This window comes from Neophocaena asiaeorientalis, unplaced genomic scaffold, assembly GCF_003031525.2.
Source record: "Neophocaena asiaeorientalis asiaeorientalis breed wild unplaced genomic scaffold, Neophocaena_asiaeorientalis_V1.1 scaffold78, whole genome shotgun sequence".
In the NCBI taxonomy this organism is placed as follows: Eukaryota; Metazoa; Chordata; class Mammalia; order Artiodactyla; family Phocoenidae; genus Neophocaena; species Neophocaena asiaeorientalis.
This window is the reverse complement of record NW_020175018.1, coordinates 6,514,109-6,528,971: the sequence shown is the minus strand read 5'-3', so window position 1 is coordinate 6,528,971 and position 14,863 is coordinate 6,514,109. Positions and strand designations below refer to the sequence as shown.

Below are 14,863 nucleotides of genomic sequence, written 5' to 3'. Positions count from 1 at the left end.
CCCCTCCCCGCGGCCTCCTCCCCCTCCTCTCCCTCATACTCCCAGGGAAATTGATTAATCTGAGTTATTAGTCACATCAAACACAGGAAAGAAATACACGCCTGGGCCCATCACAGTCACTCTTGGTAATGCCTGAATTAGATTCATTCTGTTTTACATTTTCCCTGACAAATCCAATTATAGAATTATTTGGGGGCTCAAATGGCCACCAGCTACAGTGGAGCAGACAATTGCTCCGGAGAGCAATTCACTCTGATGGGAAGGTTCACAAAAGGCATTCATAAAGTATTTATGCTGGTGGGAAGACGTGCTGTTCTCACCATGTTGTCACAATCCCTGAAAAGACAAAGAAATAATAGTGGTTCTGCCTCCCTCCTGCTGTGAAATGTTCATCTCAGGAGCAGGTTTGAGAAAGGCATGGCTCCTTGTAATGTTGAGGTGGAACATTGTTAAAAACTGTCATCTTATGTGTTACATCTTCCGGCTTGTCACCGGTTATACAAGCTTATAGTGATGATGTTCAGAGGAAAGATGGGCCTCATAGCATCCGAAGTGGGCCCTGCTAGCTCGGGCTTTGTCAGGAACTGTTCCTCGGCCTGATGATCCCTTTGAAAAGTGAGCCCCTTAGCTGTGGTTGCCGGAGACTTCTGCAGAATTGTTCCTGTTCACCCAGGTTGCTCTTCGGTCTTCGTTTGGCTCCAGCCTGTCGTCAGTGGTGTATTGACAAATGGTAACAGCAGTAACAATAACATCCATCCACCATTTTTATTGAGTTAATAGAGGCTTTAGGGACGTTATGTGACGTGCCTGAGATCGTGCAGCTACTAAGAAGCCGGAGCCACGGTTCAAACCCAGGTGTCTCTGGAAAGACACCAGAGTTCATAGGGGAGAGTGGAGGAGGATAGTGGGGAGAGAGATACGTGAATAAAAAAAAAAACATATGACGTTGTAATCAGTGAATCGTTAGCATGAGAAAAAGGTAGTGCTTGTAGAGTGGAAAGAGAATGAATTCTGGCTTCCGGGAGACACAATACCATACCTTCCTTAGAGGGAGTTTGGATATTACAGGTCCTCAGTTGTGTATCAGGATGCTTTCAGCTGCAGATAACAGTAAAATTAGTAAAAACTGGTGTAAGCGATGGGGATTTATGTCTTCGTACATAACAAGAAATCCAGAGGCAGGCGTTTCTAAGGCAGGTCTGAAGTCTGATTGGTTGGTAGCCGGGCACGGGGTTAGTACCTGTGGCGGCTGCAGCATCCCCTCCTCTCAGGACGGGGTCCAGAGCAGGTTAAGAAGAGGGTGGCATGTGCTCCTGCCCGTCCTTCTTTTTTCATCCGGGTGGAAAAGCTTTCCCAGAAGCTCCCAGCAGGTTTCCTGTCAAGTTTCATCGACCAGAAGTGGCACGTGACCGTGTTCTAGCCGGACTGGAAGAGCAGGTGTCTGGCATTTGGGCTCTGCGGTGTGGTAGACTCCACCAGTAAGGAAGGCCGGGAAGCATCCGCCTGCCAAGTGTGGAAAGTGCCTTGCACACAGCGAGTGCCCTCCAGGGGTCGCTGTGAACATGAACATCATACATGGTGCAGCCGAAGAAAGTTCAGAGCATGGGCAGTGCCGAGGTGGCGTGTCAAGGGAGCTGCCCGGCCGGAGGGAGGGCTAGGATTTCAGGAGATAGACAGGACCCGGGGCAGGTATTTACAGATAAGGAGACCGGTCAGAGTTTGTAAGTTTCCTCAGACCCAGTCTGTCTAGCTTTAGAGCCTGGTCTTTTTAGTCTACACTTCGGGGCAGTGAGTACGAGCTACGAGTTGAAAGGTGAGTGTGATTTTGACAGGTGAAGAAGGTGATAGACGTTCTAGGCAAAGGGAATACCTCATCCTGTAAAGCCAGTGAGGTGTGTGACCGTGTGTGTGGTGTGTGTTTGGAGCACGCATGGCTCAGTTTGGCTGCGTTTGAGGGCACCAGGGTCTAGTGTGAGAGGGAGTGGGGTGTAGGCCTTGAGATTCGAGCTAAATAATAGAGATCTGAAGTTTGGACCTTGTGTTTGGTTGTGTGATTGTCTTTTGCCAATCACACAACCAAACACAAATACGTGATGGTGGGGCCATCACGGATTTTTGAGCAGAAAAAAACCTGAATGGACCGTGTTTAGGATGATAAGCTCATTGGCAGAGGCAACGGGGCAAGGCATAAGGCTGAACTACAGGGGCAGAAAAGAGGGGGCCAGCATCTGAGGCATTTTGGAGGAAGAGTCAGCAGTCATGATTGCCTGACTGGGCAGTGGAATAGAGGCCTTTAGTCTGGCTCCCAGGTTTCCGGCTCCGGTTAGGGATAGAGGCGAGACCGTCTACACCGGCAGGAAACAGGAGAGAGGGCGGGATTGGAAGGGTTGGGGGGAAAGGTGAAGAGTGGACCGGAGCCTCAGTGGAGAGGTCCCCTGAGGGTTTGGACCTCAGGAGGGAAATCGTGGAGGTTAAGACTGTCACCCGCCCTGCCAGCCCGGTTCTCCTTTGTTCACCCCGAGGCCGGGTAGGATGTGGGGAGTCTCCTCCGTCTCTTTCAGGCTTCCTCTCGTCTCCCTTTGGGCTCTGGTGGTACCTTAGATAGTTCACAGGAGTAATTTTCGTTGTGTGTTGTGTTTCCTCACTATTTAAAACTGTTTTCCAAAAAGTTCCATCCGTACGGGCCTGGAGACTGACTATCAATTACTATTTATGTGTGTTTTTATAGGTTCTTCAAACATTTTTGCTTATGGTCCAGAGCTACATAATTCTCTGACATCAGAAATATGTTTCCTGAGGAAGCAGAACGAGGCCCTCAATGCAATGCTCGCTAAAGGATCCAGAGGTAAAAACTGGAGGAGCCGTCCGCAGCCTGGAGCTCCACAGCCCTCCGTGGCGTGGAAAGAATGCAGGCGCTGGAGTGAGACCAAGTCCTGTGGCCCTGTGACTTTGGGCGGGTCACGTAACCTCCCTGAACCCCAGTATGTTTTAGCTGTAAAGTAGGAAGGCCTCAGAGGGCTGTTGTGACAACTTAGCGCTGTCAAGCCTGCAGCCTGGTGCCTCTGACAGGGGCTTAGTAAGTGTTACTTTCTTTACTTGTCACCCTCCCCTCTGTGCAGCCACCTCTCAGCTTGGCTTAGTTCACAATGGGAGAGAAGGGCTGGAAGAACATTGCTCCCCAAATTTCAGAGATTTCCTGCCGTCAGGCAAGTTTCTCCAGTATTTTAAAGACGCTTCTTTTAATTCCGTCTGTTTGGAGCTCAACCCACAAAGAGCTTTCACTTAAAATGTTTCTGGGATGACGTTATTGTTAGTCCTGTTTTACAGGTGAGAAACTGAGGCCTGGGGAATTGACTGCCCTGCGGCCACAGAGCCAGAAGGTGGTGCAGCTGGGACTTGGGCCCGTGTATCCCACTTTCACTAGAGGATACTGATGCCGATTCTGGCTTAAGAGATGAAACGGGGCCTTCTGCAGATATCCATTCATTCATTCATTCATTCAGCAAACACTTCCTGGTTCCTCTTCTGTATCACAGCCTGTGTAGATTCTGATACAGAATTGAGCGAGACCCGGTTCCTTCCCTCGGGGGTTCATGGTCTGATGGGAGAGAGAGCCAGGCAACCCATGGCAGACCAGGGTGAGGATTAGCCGTGATAAAGGCTCAGGGGGCGCAGGACCCCGGAGAAAGCATCCTGACCCAGGGGAGGCCGGTCTTTAAGAGCTGAGTCTGGAGCACTAGTAGGGGTTCGCTGAGGGACCTAAGGTTAGAAGAGCCAGGGCATTTTAAATAGAAGAGAGAGGACAGAGGCCCGAGGGTTAGAGGCTGGCGGGGGCGAGGGATGGGGGGGAGTCTGGACCAGTCAGGAGTTATAGGAGGCTTAGCATGGCTGCAGTCTGAGGGAAGAGGAGAAAGCTTGCTCGGAGATGATCATGCCGGGGTTAAGAGTAGAATCAGAAAACCTGGGTCTGAATCCTGGTTCTGCCACTTACTGGCTATGTGACTTCGGTGAAGTCTTACGCTTTTTGATCCTTAGTTTCCTGTGTGGAAAATGGGGAGTACAAAAGTACCTACATGGAGGTGGTGAATTCTTACGCTTTTTGATCCTTAGTTTCCTGTGTGGAAAATGGGGAGTACAAAAGTACCTACATGGAGGTGTGCTCTGAAGAGCAAGTAGGGTGACACATGGGGAGGCGCTAAGGTAATGACTGCAGTGAGCACGGCGGCGACGTCAGCTGTTACCGCCACCAGCACGGCTAACAGCCTGCCGGAGTGCTGGCAGCCTTCAGCGTGCTGTGAGGCCCTGTGCGGAGCCCTTACATGTAGTGACTCAGTTACTACTCCCGGCCACACATATGAGGAAACTGAGGCACAGAGGAGTGAAGAGCCTGGCTCAAGGTTGTGGAGTCAGCGACCCCACAAGAGTATGGGGTACTCTTGAGTAAATGGAAGAGCCTCACTCCAACGTGCCCCTCTGCCTCCAGGCTGTGCCCTTGACCATTGGTCCCCGTGCCCCCGTGTTCCTCATCCCTCAGCAGGCGTGCTGGCCTCATGGCCTGAGAGTGACGGCTGGGTTGCTGTCCGCACAGCCCTGCTGGCCTCCTTGGGAGGCTTCCGGACTTTCCCAACACCCGTCGCCAGAGTTCGGGGCCCTGTTTCTTGCCTCTGTCTTTAATTTCTACCCACTGTTTGCTCTGTGAAGGCAAAGTAGCTAGGTTTGCATGGCCCATTATTTAGTAGAAGACTAAACGGGCCCATTTCATCCCAGTGATGTTTAATCTGCACCCTAGATGTTGACAGATTTATCTGCCCAAAATGCAGGAGATAATTGGAATGTCACAATCATAAATGCCAGATGAAATCTCGTTCTCTTTTGTATTCTCTGAGCGCTCCAGCCGAAGCGCCGTATTTGCATAATAAGGGTGGAAAAAGCAAATGGTGTCTCCTCTCATTGGTGCTTTTTTGTGCACGCAGATAAACAGAAGGAGAATGAGAAATTGCGCGAGTCCCTCTCCAGGAAGACCGCCGGCCTGGAGCACCTTCAGCGGGAGTTCGCCTGTGTGAGGGTGGAGAACGACAGACTGCAGAGGGAGGTGGACGAGAAGGAGAGTCAGAACCAGCGGCTGCTCCGGGAGGTCTTCCACAGCCGCAGTGAGCTGAGCAGGTAGGGGTCAGGGTGCCCCGGACCTGCCGGCCCTGCCCGGTGCCCGGGGACGGACACGAAGCACACAACACGTGGCATGTCAGGTGGGAATAAAATACGAGGAGCGAAGTCATCTGAGGATGGGGGACAGGGCCTGGGGGCGGATTGCTTGTTTTATCCATGGTGGTTCAGGGCCGGCCTCTCTGAAAGGATGCCATCTGAGTGGCCACCTGGAGGCCGTGAGGGCGTGAGCTCTGCAGATCCTGGGGGAAGATCCTTTTCCTTGGAAAGGGTCAGGGCCCCGAGGCAGGGTGTCCTTGGCCTGTGCAGGGCAGAGCCAGGGCTCAGTGCAGCTAGAGGAGAGGCCGAGGTAGAGGAGGACACGGAGGTGACTGGAGGCCGAGCCCCGCAGGACCCCGAGGCCTGGTGAGGACCTCGGTTTTCACGCCGAGTGACTCAGGAAGCCACGGGAGTTTCTGCACAGAGGCGTGCGGGAGTCTGCCTTAGGCTGTGAGCGCATCACGCTGACTGCCCTCTGCGGTCCCCCGGAGACTCCCGTCTCGTCCCACGTGTTTCGGCGGTTCTGTCAGCACTCCGGACGCCCCGCACCTTTAGTTCGTGACCTCGCCCTCACTTCCCCCGGGTGGTGCAGTGATTTGCAAGGTCACTGTCTTCACCATCACACAGTGCTGGCTTCTCTCCTGCGTTCTGCACCCCTGGGTGAGACATAACCTTATGAGCTTCACTTCCTCATATCCGTGAATTGGGGATTAGAGAGCACATGCCTTTTAGGGTGTCTGTGAAGATGACGTGAGATCACGTCTGTAAAGGGCTGGGCCTGGAGGAGCCCTCGGGAAGCAGAGCTGTGAGGGGTACTCCTCCCCGTGCTGTCACTCTTGTCCACACTCTCTGGCTGACGGTGGAATTGCCTGCCCTGTGGGTCCAGTAAGCCCCTGCGTGAGAATAACCTCTGCTCCCATGGCGCCGGGGCCTTTCCAGGGTGCAGGAGGAGGTGAAGGTGAGGCGGCAGCTGCTCACACAGAACGACAAGCTACTGCAGTCCCTCCGGGTGGAGCTGAAGGTGTACGAGAAGCTGGATGAAGAGCACAGGAGGCTGCAAGGTACTGGGTGCTCTGGCCTGTGAGCTCCCCCGGACGGCGGGCTGCCCTCTTTCCTGAAACGCTGTTCTGAAACCCCAAGCTTGCCTCCAGGGTAGAGTAGATCGATGCTGAGGCAGGCTCTCTGGGCCACCCTTCTTCTCAAGTGGCAGCGGGAAACATGGAAGGACTTAGGCTCAGGAGTCCGGTGAACGGCAGTCTGGGTTCTCACGGCCTCGCGTCCCAGTGTATGCCTTCCACAGGTCACCTCATCCCTTTGGGCCTGCTCCTTCCTCTGTAAAACATGTCTACTAATCTCTGTTGTGTACAGTTGTGAAAATTAAATGAAATCATTTATTAAGAGCGTCCTAGCACAGTACCTGGCACGTAGTAGACACTCAAGAAATCACTTTTATGATAATTTTCCTGCCAGTGTATGTTTGTTTTTGTATTGCCCATTCATTCAGCAGGCAATTATGGAGCACCTACTACGTGCTGATAGAGATGGTTGCTGGCCCTGGGCCTCACTGTATCCTAGAGAGATACCAGATCACAGCGACTTGACTGTAAACTCTAATGTTTTAGAATCCGTTTTGAGGTGTGGTGGGGTTTTTTTCTTTTTCTTTTTTTTTTTTTCCGCAACTAATTTTCCAGATGGTTTCTCCCTATTGAAAGTTTATCTAGAAAAGGGTCACCTCTCAGCTCTCATTTTCTCCTCAGGTTGGTTTTCTTATTCTTGCTGTTGTGTCTTTTAAATATACCGTGGCTCTTAAAATCGGCCCTTTCATTATATAATTCCAGCCCAAATAGATTTTATTACTACTAGACAGAATTTCAGGGTTTGGTGTGCAATTTGTCAGGCCTTTATGGCCAGAAGCGAAAATTAATTTCCAGCTCTTACTTAGCCTGTGGAATAGCAGCAATTAAGTCTGCGAGTACTTTTGTTTTTCAGGTCGAGTTGTTACGTTCCATGGCACCGAGGTCTTAGGCGGGGGAGGGTGGTGATGGCAGCGGGTCGAAAGCGCCGTCACTTGTCTTCGGTGGCTGACCCTCTGGCGGTTGACAGTGTCGAGGCTTCCCTTTGCTTGTGTTTGCAGAGACCAGGGCAGAGGCATCGGGAGAAGGCTGGAGGGGGCGGGACCCTTTCGGCCACCTGCACGGCCTCCTGACAGAGATCCAGGCTCTGCGGGCGCAGCTGGAAAGGAGCATCGAAACCAACAGCACGCTGCAGAGCAGGCTGGAGGAGCAGCTGGCACGGGGCGGGGAGAAGGCCCAGGAGGCAGATCCCACTTTGGCTCTCCAGACCCTGTCTGTCCCCGAGCGGCCCCAGCAGCTGGACAAGCCCGGTACTGCCCTGCCTCGCCTCACTGTTTGAAATGCAGCCCTGCGCGTCTGTGCGGCACGTGTGAGCTTCTGAATCCCGCCCTTGCCCCATGGAGGTGTCTTCTCACTGACAGCAGACGCGCCGTGTACCCTGGGAGCTTGGGACCTGACTGCTGAGTAGCTGTCACCTTTGGCAAAACGGTGTCGTCTGTGGGGCCCGCTGATTCTCAGGGCAGTGGGGTCTGGGCTTCCAGCGCCCTTATCGCCTCCAGTCCTGCTGTCTGCCACCCCCTTAGTCCTGTCCACATGACCTACTGCTGAAAATCCTTTTCAGTCCCTCTTAACTGCCTTTAAAAGAGCATCTTCACCTCTTCCTCCGGTTGTCAGCGTCTCAGGATCTCAAAATCTTCCCGGCAGGTTTGAAAACTGGTTCAGTTTGGCGTTTACCTCTGGCTTTATCGTCTAGCCCTGCAGAGGCTGTGTAGGGAGCAGAAGGAGGACAGACTGGGCCTCGTCTGCCCGACTCCTGCATAGGGCCGGGCGTAAACCGGCAGGTGGCCAGGCCTCAAATCAGTCAGCCAGGCCATCATCTTTGCTCTTTGGATGAAGGAACTAAAACCCAGAGAGGGCACTGGACTTGCCCAAAGTGACACAGCAAGTAGGTGGCGGAGCTGGAGCTAGAAATCATTTCCAGCTCCGGGTCCAGCGCTGTGTCTGAAGTAACACCTGGCCTTCAGGAGCCCTGGTGTCTGGGGGTCATCATCCCAATGCCCAGGTGGATGGGTGTGTGCATCCAGGGGACAAGGAATGCCAGCAGACTTTATAAACAAGTAGTGTAGAAAAGTTTGGACTTACCTTTACTTAGATTGGGAATTACATCTGTCGCCTTTAATTAAAAAAATTGAAATCTCTCAAAGAGCACCTGGTCACCCAGCTCTGGAACTTACAGTGGCTCGCTCATGGGTTTCTCCTTGGTAAGGATTTTAAAATTTGAACCAAAAAAGATGATGAGACGATATGGGAAAAAAAAAAAAAATCCTTCATGGTTACAAAATAATAATTTTTGGCTTTGTGTGTGTCTCTTCATTTGGTAATCAAATGTAGGCGTGAATTTATAATGTTCAAATTGGTTTTGGGGCCATTCTGTGTCCTTTCTTTGTTTGTGCCCAACATTACATCATAAACGTTTCCCCGTGTTCCTCACGGGCTTCCTAATTATTGTTTTCAGGTGATTGTCAGTCACTAAACCATTACCCTGATGATTGTTAAAGTGGTCTCGTGATTCGGAGCTTTAATAGACATCAGCGTTAACACGCTTTTTCTGTTAAACAGTATCCTTAGGATAAAATCCTGCAGGGGGAACCTCACAGGGCTGGGAAGGGGCCCTACTGCCGCCCTCTGCACAGGGGATACATCGGCAGTGGGCCTTGCCGTATTTAAATAGGGGTCTGCTCTGCTCCTGGCCCTTCTTAGGGCTTTGAGGAGATGGGACCGAGGTTGTCGGTGTGAGCTAGGGAGATTGAAGCAGGGAGAAGAGTTCAGTGACTGGGGCGCCCAGGAAGGAGCTTTGGGGCAGCTGAAGCGAGGCCGTCGAACAGCCTTTGCCTGTTTTTGAAATTTGTCCAGGGTCAGCCCTGGGGTGGGGCGGGGGGCGGTCTCCAAAGAGGCATCTAGGAGAATGTGCTCAAAATTCACAGCGCCGTCTCCGTGGAGAAGTTTTCCAGTTTCCTCAAGTGAAGATTAGAATTATACAGTAGGCAGCAGCACTTCTTCCTTTGCACAGGACTTTTCAGGACAATATTTAAATGCAGCTGCCTGAAAGTTCTGGCCTAAAGACTGCTGTTTTTGCAGGAAGTGATCACTCTCGGGCCAGCTCCACAGAGCTGACCCCCCGGGCGCCTTGGCCCCAAAGTTGAAGTGCACTCTTCGGAGGGGCCTGGGTGGGGAGCAAGCTGGGCAGGACACCTTGAGGCCTGGACACAGTCCCCTCTCTGCCACGGACACTCTGGGTGATGCTGGGCAGATCACTTCCTGTCTCTGCCCATTGGTCTCCTTTTCCAGGAAGCCTCAATTACAGTGCCATCCTGCCCCCGAGCTACTGAGCGTTCAGATGTGAAAGTGCTTTCCTGAATTATAGAACGTGGCCCGTCATCTCGTGCCGCATATGCCTGGTTTTGCCTCCTTACATTGTCTCGAACACATCACCTCCCAAATCCTACTTCGGGTCACTCTTCTGTCTTATGTGGGTTACTGCAGCCGCCTCCAGCCTCACTCCTCCAGCCCAAAACAGGTCTCAGCCTGACATCGTCCCGCCTGACGTCCCCCACTTCATGCTCCCTGAATGTGTCATGAGGGCTCCCTCCTCTGTGCCTTGGCATCTGCTCCTTCCTCTGCCTACATTTCTGTCCCTCCTCGGGTTACCCCCTCACTTGAGCTCCCACAGCCCCTGTGCCTCCCTCCCTTAGCCCTGACCCCTGAGGGGAAACAGCTTGTTTACTTGTCTGGACAAGCGGGTCCTTCCGGGGAGGCAGCCGGGCCTGCTCACTCTGTATCCCCCGTGTCCCGCGCAGGGCCTGGCGGGAGAGATGCCCAGTGAGCGTCTGAATGAATGCTTGTGTGTCTGGAACTTCACTGTGTTTTCATTCAGTTCTCTCTCAGATGCTGGTGAGAGTGAAACTAAAACGTTTGATGGTTTATTTCCCTTATTTTGCATTTTGTAGATGGTGACAAGTGTCCCGTGGCAGCTGACAATTCATATGATCTGTTTGATTCCACCCCAGCAGTGCCACCAGGATCAGGTACAAAGCTAGAGTCTGGGTAGCTATGGCACAGTTGGGTTTGGCAGTGGGACTTTTTAAATTGGAGGAAAGGGGGGGTCCCTGGTCCCAACTCAGCAGGGTATTTGGCAGGATTTGGGGGTTTGTGTTCTCAGCATTTCCAGCTGGCAATCTCGTTCTCCAAGCCCAGGTGTTACCGACTTAGCGACATCATTGGTTTCGCTCCCTGTTGCCCTGGGTTAAAGTGTGACTGCCTTATCGTGGCTTTCAAGGCCCTGCAGCATCCAGTCCGAGTGGGCCCGTCCAGCCACACCCCTCTGGCCTCCTGGTGCCACACGGATGGGTCAAGCCATCCTGCAGTTGGGCCTGCACTTCCCTGTCACTGGGACTGTGCAGCGTGGCCCCCGCCTTTGCCAGACCGACTTTGCCCACTTCTGTGCCCGTGAAAATCCTGCTGCTTCCCGAAGACTCATCCTGAATGCAAACTGCCCAGGGAAATGTCTTTCCTGATGGCCCCGGTCCAAATTATCCATCCGTGCTTCTGTTGATCCAAAGGTGGAAAGCGGCAGGCTTTTACCTCTGTGTAGCATAATTCTTGCTACCCATTCAGCCCAGCGCAATTGTCGCTTCTTCTAAGAAGCCGTCCCTGATCTCCCTTCCCGCACAGAGGCTTGATTATTCTGTCCACCGAGCTCCGGCTCTTTGTCGTCACGCTGTTACACCTCCCACGTGGCATCTGTGTTCCGATTAGACCGGGGGCCCCTGAAGCGCAGGCCCAGGCTTGACTCGTCTGTGTGCGTCAGGGCTCTTCTGCAGAGCCGGTGTTGGTTGGATTGAAATGAGCTTCTCCCACAGGATGAATAAGCCTATGGCGGGTAATACACAGACTGAGGTCCTGGCTCCAGGCCTCTTTCCCCTTGGGGCTGTCAGGTGGCATTTGGGCCTGAGGGCTCTTAGCCCTCCTGGCTGGCTAGACGTCGTTGAACGCGGCTCATCGAATGCCGGGTGCCGCCCCAGGTAGGTCCGATATCTTCCTTCTCGTTCTGTAGCTTCAGAGACTCCTCCACTCTCTGGAAATGACATGGACACCCTCTCCTGCGACAGTGGCAGCTCGATCACCAGCGCCTCAAACGTGTGCCGCCTGGTCCCTGGCCACCGCCTGTGGGCCAGCAAGAGTGGCTGCCACGTCCTGGGCCTGATTGAGGACTACGGTGCCTTGTGCGAGCAGATTGGCCGGGGCCAGAAGCTCCTCGCCGAGATGGACGTTCAGATCCAAGAGGCTCCCAGCCCCACGAGTCAAGAGCTGGCAGCAAAGGTAACCTGAGCGACAGAGCTGGAGGGAGAGGGACGCACAGCGGGGCAGGAGGTGGAAGGTGTTGGCCGAGGGCACCGGGGGCGAGGGGCTCACGAGTCCTCAGTAAGGCCCTGGGAAGAGGGGCCAGGGAGCATCGCGCATGAAACTCATGAGGTCGGGTCCGGGCTGCAAGGCTGCCGCTTGTTCTGCGGGAGGGACACCTGCTGAGGTCTGTGCCTGTGTCACCGCGGTCGCTTCGCTGGGCTCCGCCGCACTGCCCCTCCACGGCCTGTCCAGTGTCTCCTCCATCCCTCTATCCTTCAGTCCTGCAGTGTGTCCATCCCTTCTCCCACCCAGTCACCTGTCCGTCGCCCTCCCGGCCTCCGTGCTCAGGCTCTGGGGCTGCTGTGGTGAACGGGGTGCCTGAGGTCCTGGTCCTCACGCGGCGTGTGGTCTGGTCCCCCACGCTGCCATCTGTGATGCGCTTGCTGCCGCGAGCCGTCCTGCAGCTGCCTCAAGATGGTTGGCGGCCGCTGTTCTTGCACAGGACCTTTTAGGATCGTATTTGCTTTCATCCCAGAGCAGCCTTTACAGTGGGTGATGTCGTTCCCGCTGTGCAGGTGCTGAGGGAGAGTAGCTCAGAGCGGTCGGATTTGAACCCAGGTCTCTGTCCGCCAAGGCGCTCTCTGTCTCCGTCATCCTGCTCCCTGAAGAGCGTTGCAGGTCACCCCCCTCACCTGTGCGGGCACCTCCGCCTCCCGCCGGCGCCACGCAGACTCCAGGGGAGACATTCGTGTCGCGTCGCTTGCCGTTGGCGTCGTTCACCTTCCGGAGAGGCTCCGTGGCTGCGGGGACCCTCTTCTTGGCACAGTAAATGGAGTGAACTCAGGTGGCCATTAATCATGCTTACTGCCCGGGCTAACGTCACCACCGAAGTTCTCTCATAATCTATAAGTCACCGTCTTTAAGAACAATGAATTGGTGTCGCCCGGCAGTAGGCGCTTGCCTGGCGTGCGGAGCACAGGCCCTGCGGTCTGGGGATTTATGCTGCCCGTTAAAGCCGGCTCGTCCATAATCTTTTTCAAGACCGCACGTAACAGCCTTCTCATCCCCCCACGCAGCGTCCACACTCGGCGCCCCTGAGCAGCTTCGTCACCGGTGTCGGCGCAGCCAGGCTGACCCTGGATGAGGCCTCGAGGTTACTGACGCTCCTCTGGAGGGTCTCACTGCCCACCAGTGGCCAGTGCACGCTCCACTGTGAACAGGTGGGTGGTGGCACGTGGGTGCAGAGGCTCGAGGATGCCGCTGGGGCCTGTGTCTCAGGCTTCTCCGTGTCCAGCCCGGGACCTGGCCTCCAGCTGGTGTGCCCTCAGTTTGGGGAAGGTGGCGGGGGACAGGGAGGGCGCCACGTTGTTCGAGTGACATGTCTGACACCGTGCTGGCTGCTCCAGGCCGGTTCTGACCTGATCCCCTGGGGCCCTGCAAGCTTGGCCTGCCGCCTGGACCCGACCGTGTCCCCACCGCCAGCACATCGTTGTTGAGGGAAACCCTGTCCATGTTCTACACGTCAGGAAACTGAGGTTCGGGGAGTGAGGCGCGTACTCAAGGGTGCAGAGCTGGCTTTGAAGGCGCAGGTGTTGAATCCCAAGGACAGGCTTTGATTTATAGGCTTTAAGTCCCAGGTTTTCCTCGTGGACTAGGTCATTCCATTCTGCTCAGAATATCTTTCATTTCTGTTGCCTTTCCCTGGACTGTCTGATCCCTTTCGATAGCTTTCAGCATCCTATTTTAGTGGGGTTTGTAAATCTATTTTAACTACTTAGAAACTACTTTTTTTTTTTTTAACCAAACAAAATCATTTATTACAAAACCATTGAAATTTCCCTTAAAAGCTAGACGTTGCAGTAACTTGAACATGACTGAAATAAGAACGGTTGCTCCCATCTCCATCTGCATCCCCATCTGTCATGGTGCAGAGCAGAGCCTGTGCCCCGGGTCTGTGTGTGTGTGTGGGAAACATGTCGTATTATGACAAGGTGAGCACCTGCTCTGATAATCAGGGAGACCTCCCTGGAAGAAGGAGCCTACTTGTTAAGGAAGAGTTAGAGCTCTTTGCTTGGTGGCCTGATAGATATTTCCCCCTTTATCTAACCTATAAATTTTTACCAAAGGCCATCAGGAAGGCAGAAGGGAAATGTGCATTCCACGTCATCACTCATCTAGTTCACCCCTCTGACAGCTCTCAGATCTCCCAACCATGGCAAAGAAGTAGCAGTGAAGCAGCTCTCTCACCTCGGAAGGTTCTGCTGAGCCTGTGCTTAGGTTTCTGTCTTGGGATCCTGGGGAGGAAGTTTGGTGCCGTAAACTCGGGCAAGTACACGAGCAGTCATTGTGCAGGGAAATCTGTACACGGAGTGGAAGACGGCGTGTTGGAGAGGAAGGGCGGCCCACTGGGTTCCAGCCCCACACTGACCTTGCCTTTCCTCCTAACCCACCAAGCTGTCTTCCATCTTGAGCCCAGAAGACACAGGTGCTCTCTCCTGGCCGACTGGCTCCTTCTCACCTCTCAGGTCTCAGCTTAAATGTTACTTCAAGGTCAGAGAGGGTTCCCGGTCACTTTATCATAGCATCCTCTTCTGCTTCATCCTAGCCCTTATCACAAGTTATAATTACACACTTGTCTGTTTAATGTTTAATATAATTATCACAAGTTATAATTACACACTTGTCTGTTTAATGTCTGTGCCCCTCTGTTTTCCATGAGGGGCCATGTCTATTTTGTTCATATTTTTGAATGAATGAATGAGTAATTTCCTTTCATCCTCCCAAACTGGTACTTGCCCGTATGATGATTTTTAAAGCATGTGTCTGAACTAAACATTTCACCCTTGATGTAGTGTTTTTGACCTCAGTACATAGTAATGTCTGTTACATAGATGGAATGCAGTTCTTGTTTCTATTATGTGAGTGTGTATAAATACAGATTAGAGTCACATTGATCTCCCCCGCTAGCAAATTAGTCTAGGGACTGGTCCGTGCTTGTGATGATTTGCCCCTTATTTCCGAGGGTTTCTCGGGTAATTGATTATGCTCCCTTTAGCAGCACAGAATTTTAGAGCCAGAGAAAGGACCTTGGGGTTGCTCTGGTGTGGCTGCCGGTGCACACAGACCCCTGTGTGGTGTTAAATTGCCTCTAGCCTCTTTCTAGCCACTCTTCTGTCCCTGTCTTC

The 14,863-nt window shown here is 53.3% G+C and overlaps 1 protein-coding gene across 10 annotated transcripts in view; it reads left to right on the top strand.

Moving 5' to 3' along the window:
- Positions 1–14,863, top strand: part of CDK5RAP2 (CDK5 regulatory subunit associated protein 2) — a 181,755-nt gene that overhangs the window by 156,340 nt on the left and 10,552 nt on the right. For 8 of the 10 annotated variants that reach the window (XM_024762304.1, XM_024762298.1, XM_024762306.1 and 5 more), the window contains 7 exons: positions 2,729–2,845; positions 4,974–5,163; positions 6,142–6,263; positions 7,337–7,585; positions 10,283–10,360; positions 11,389–11,654; positions 12,755–12,898. In XM_024762304.1, the coding sequence (XP_024618072.1) occupies positions 2,729–2,845; positions 4,974–5,163; positions 6,142–6,263; positions 7,337–7,585; positions 10,283–10,360; positions 11,389–11,654; positions 12,755–12,898 (1,166 nt within the window). The other 2 variants (XM_024762300.1, XM_024762302.1) reach the window with 2 other exon arrangements.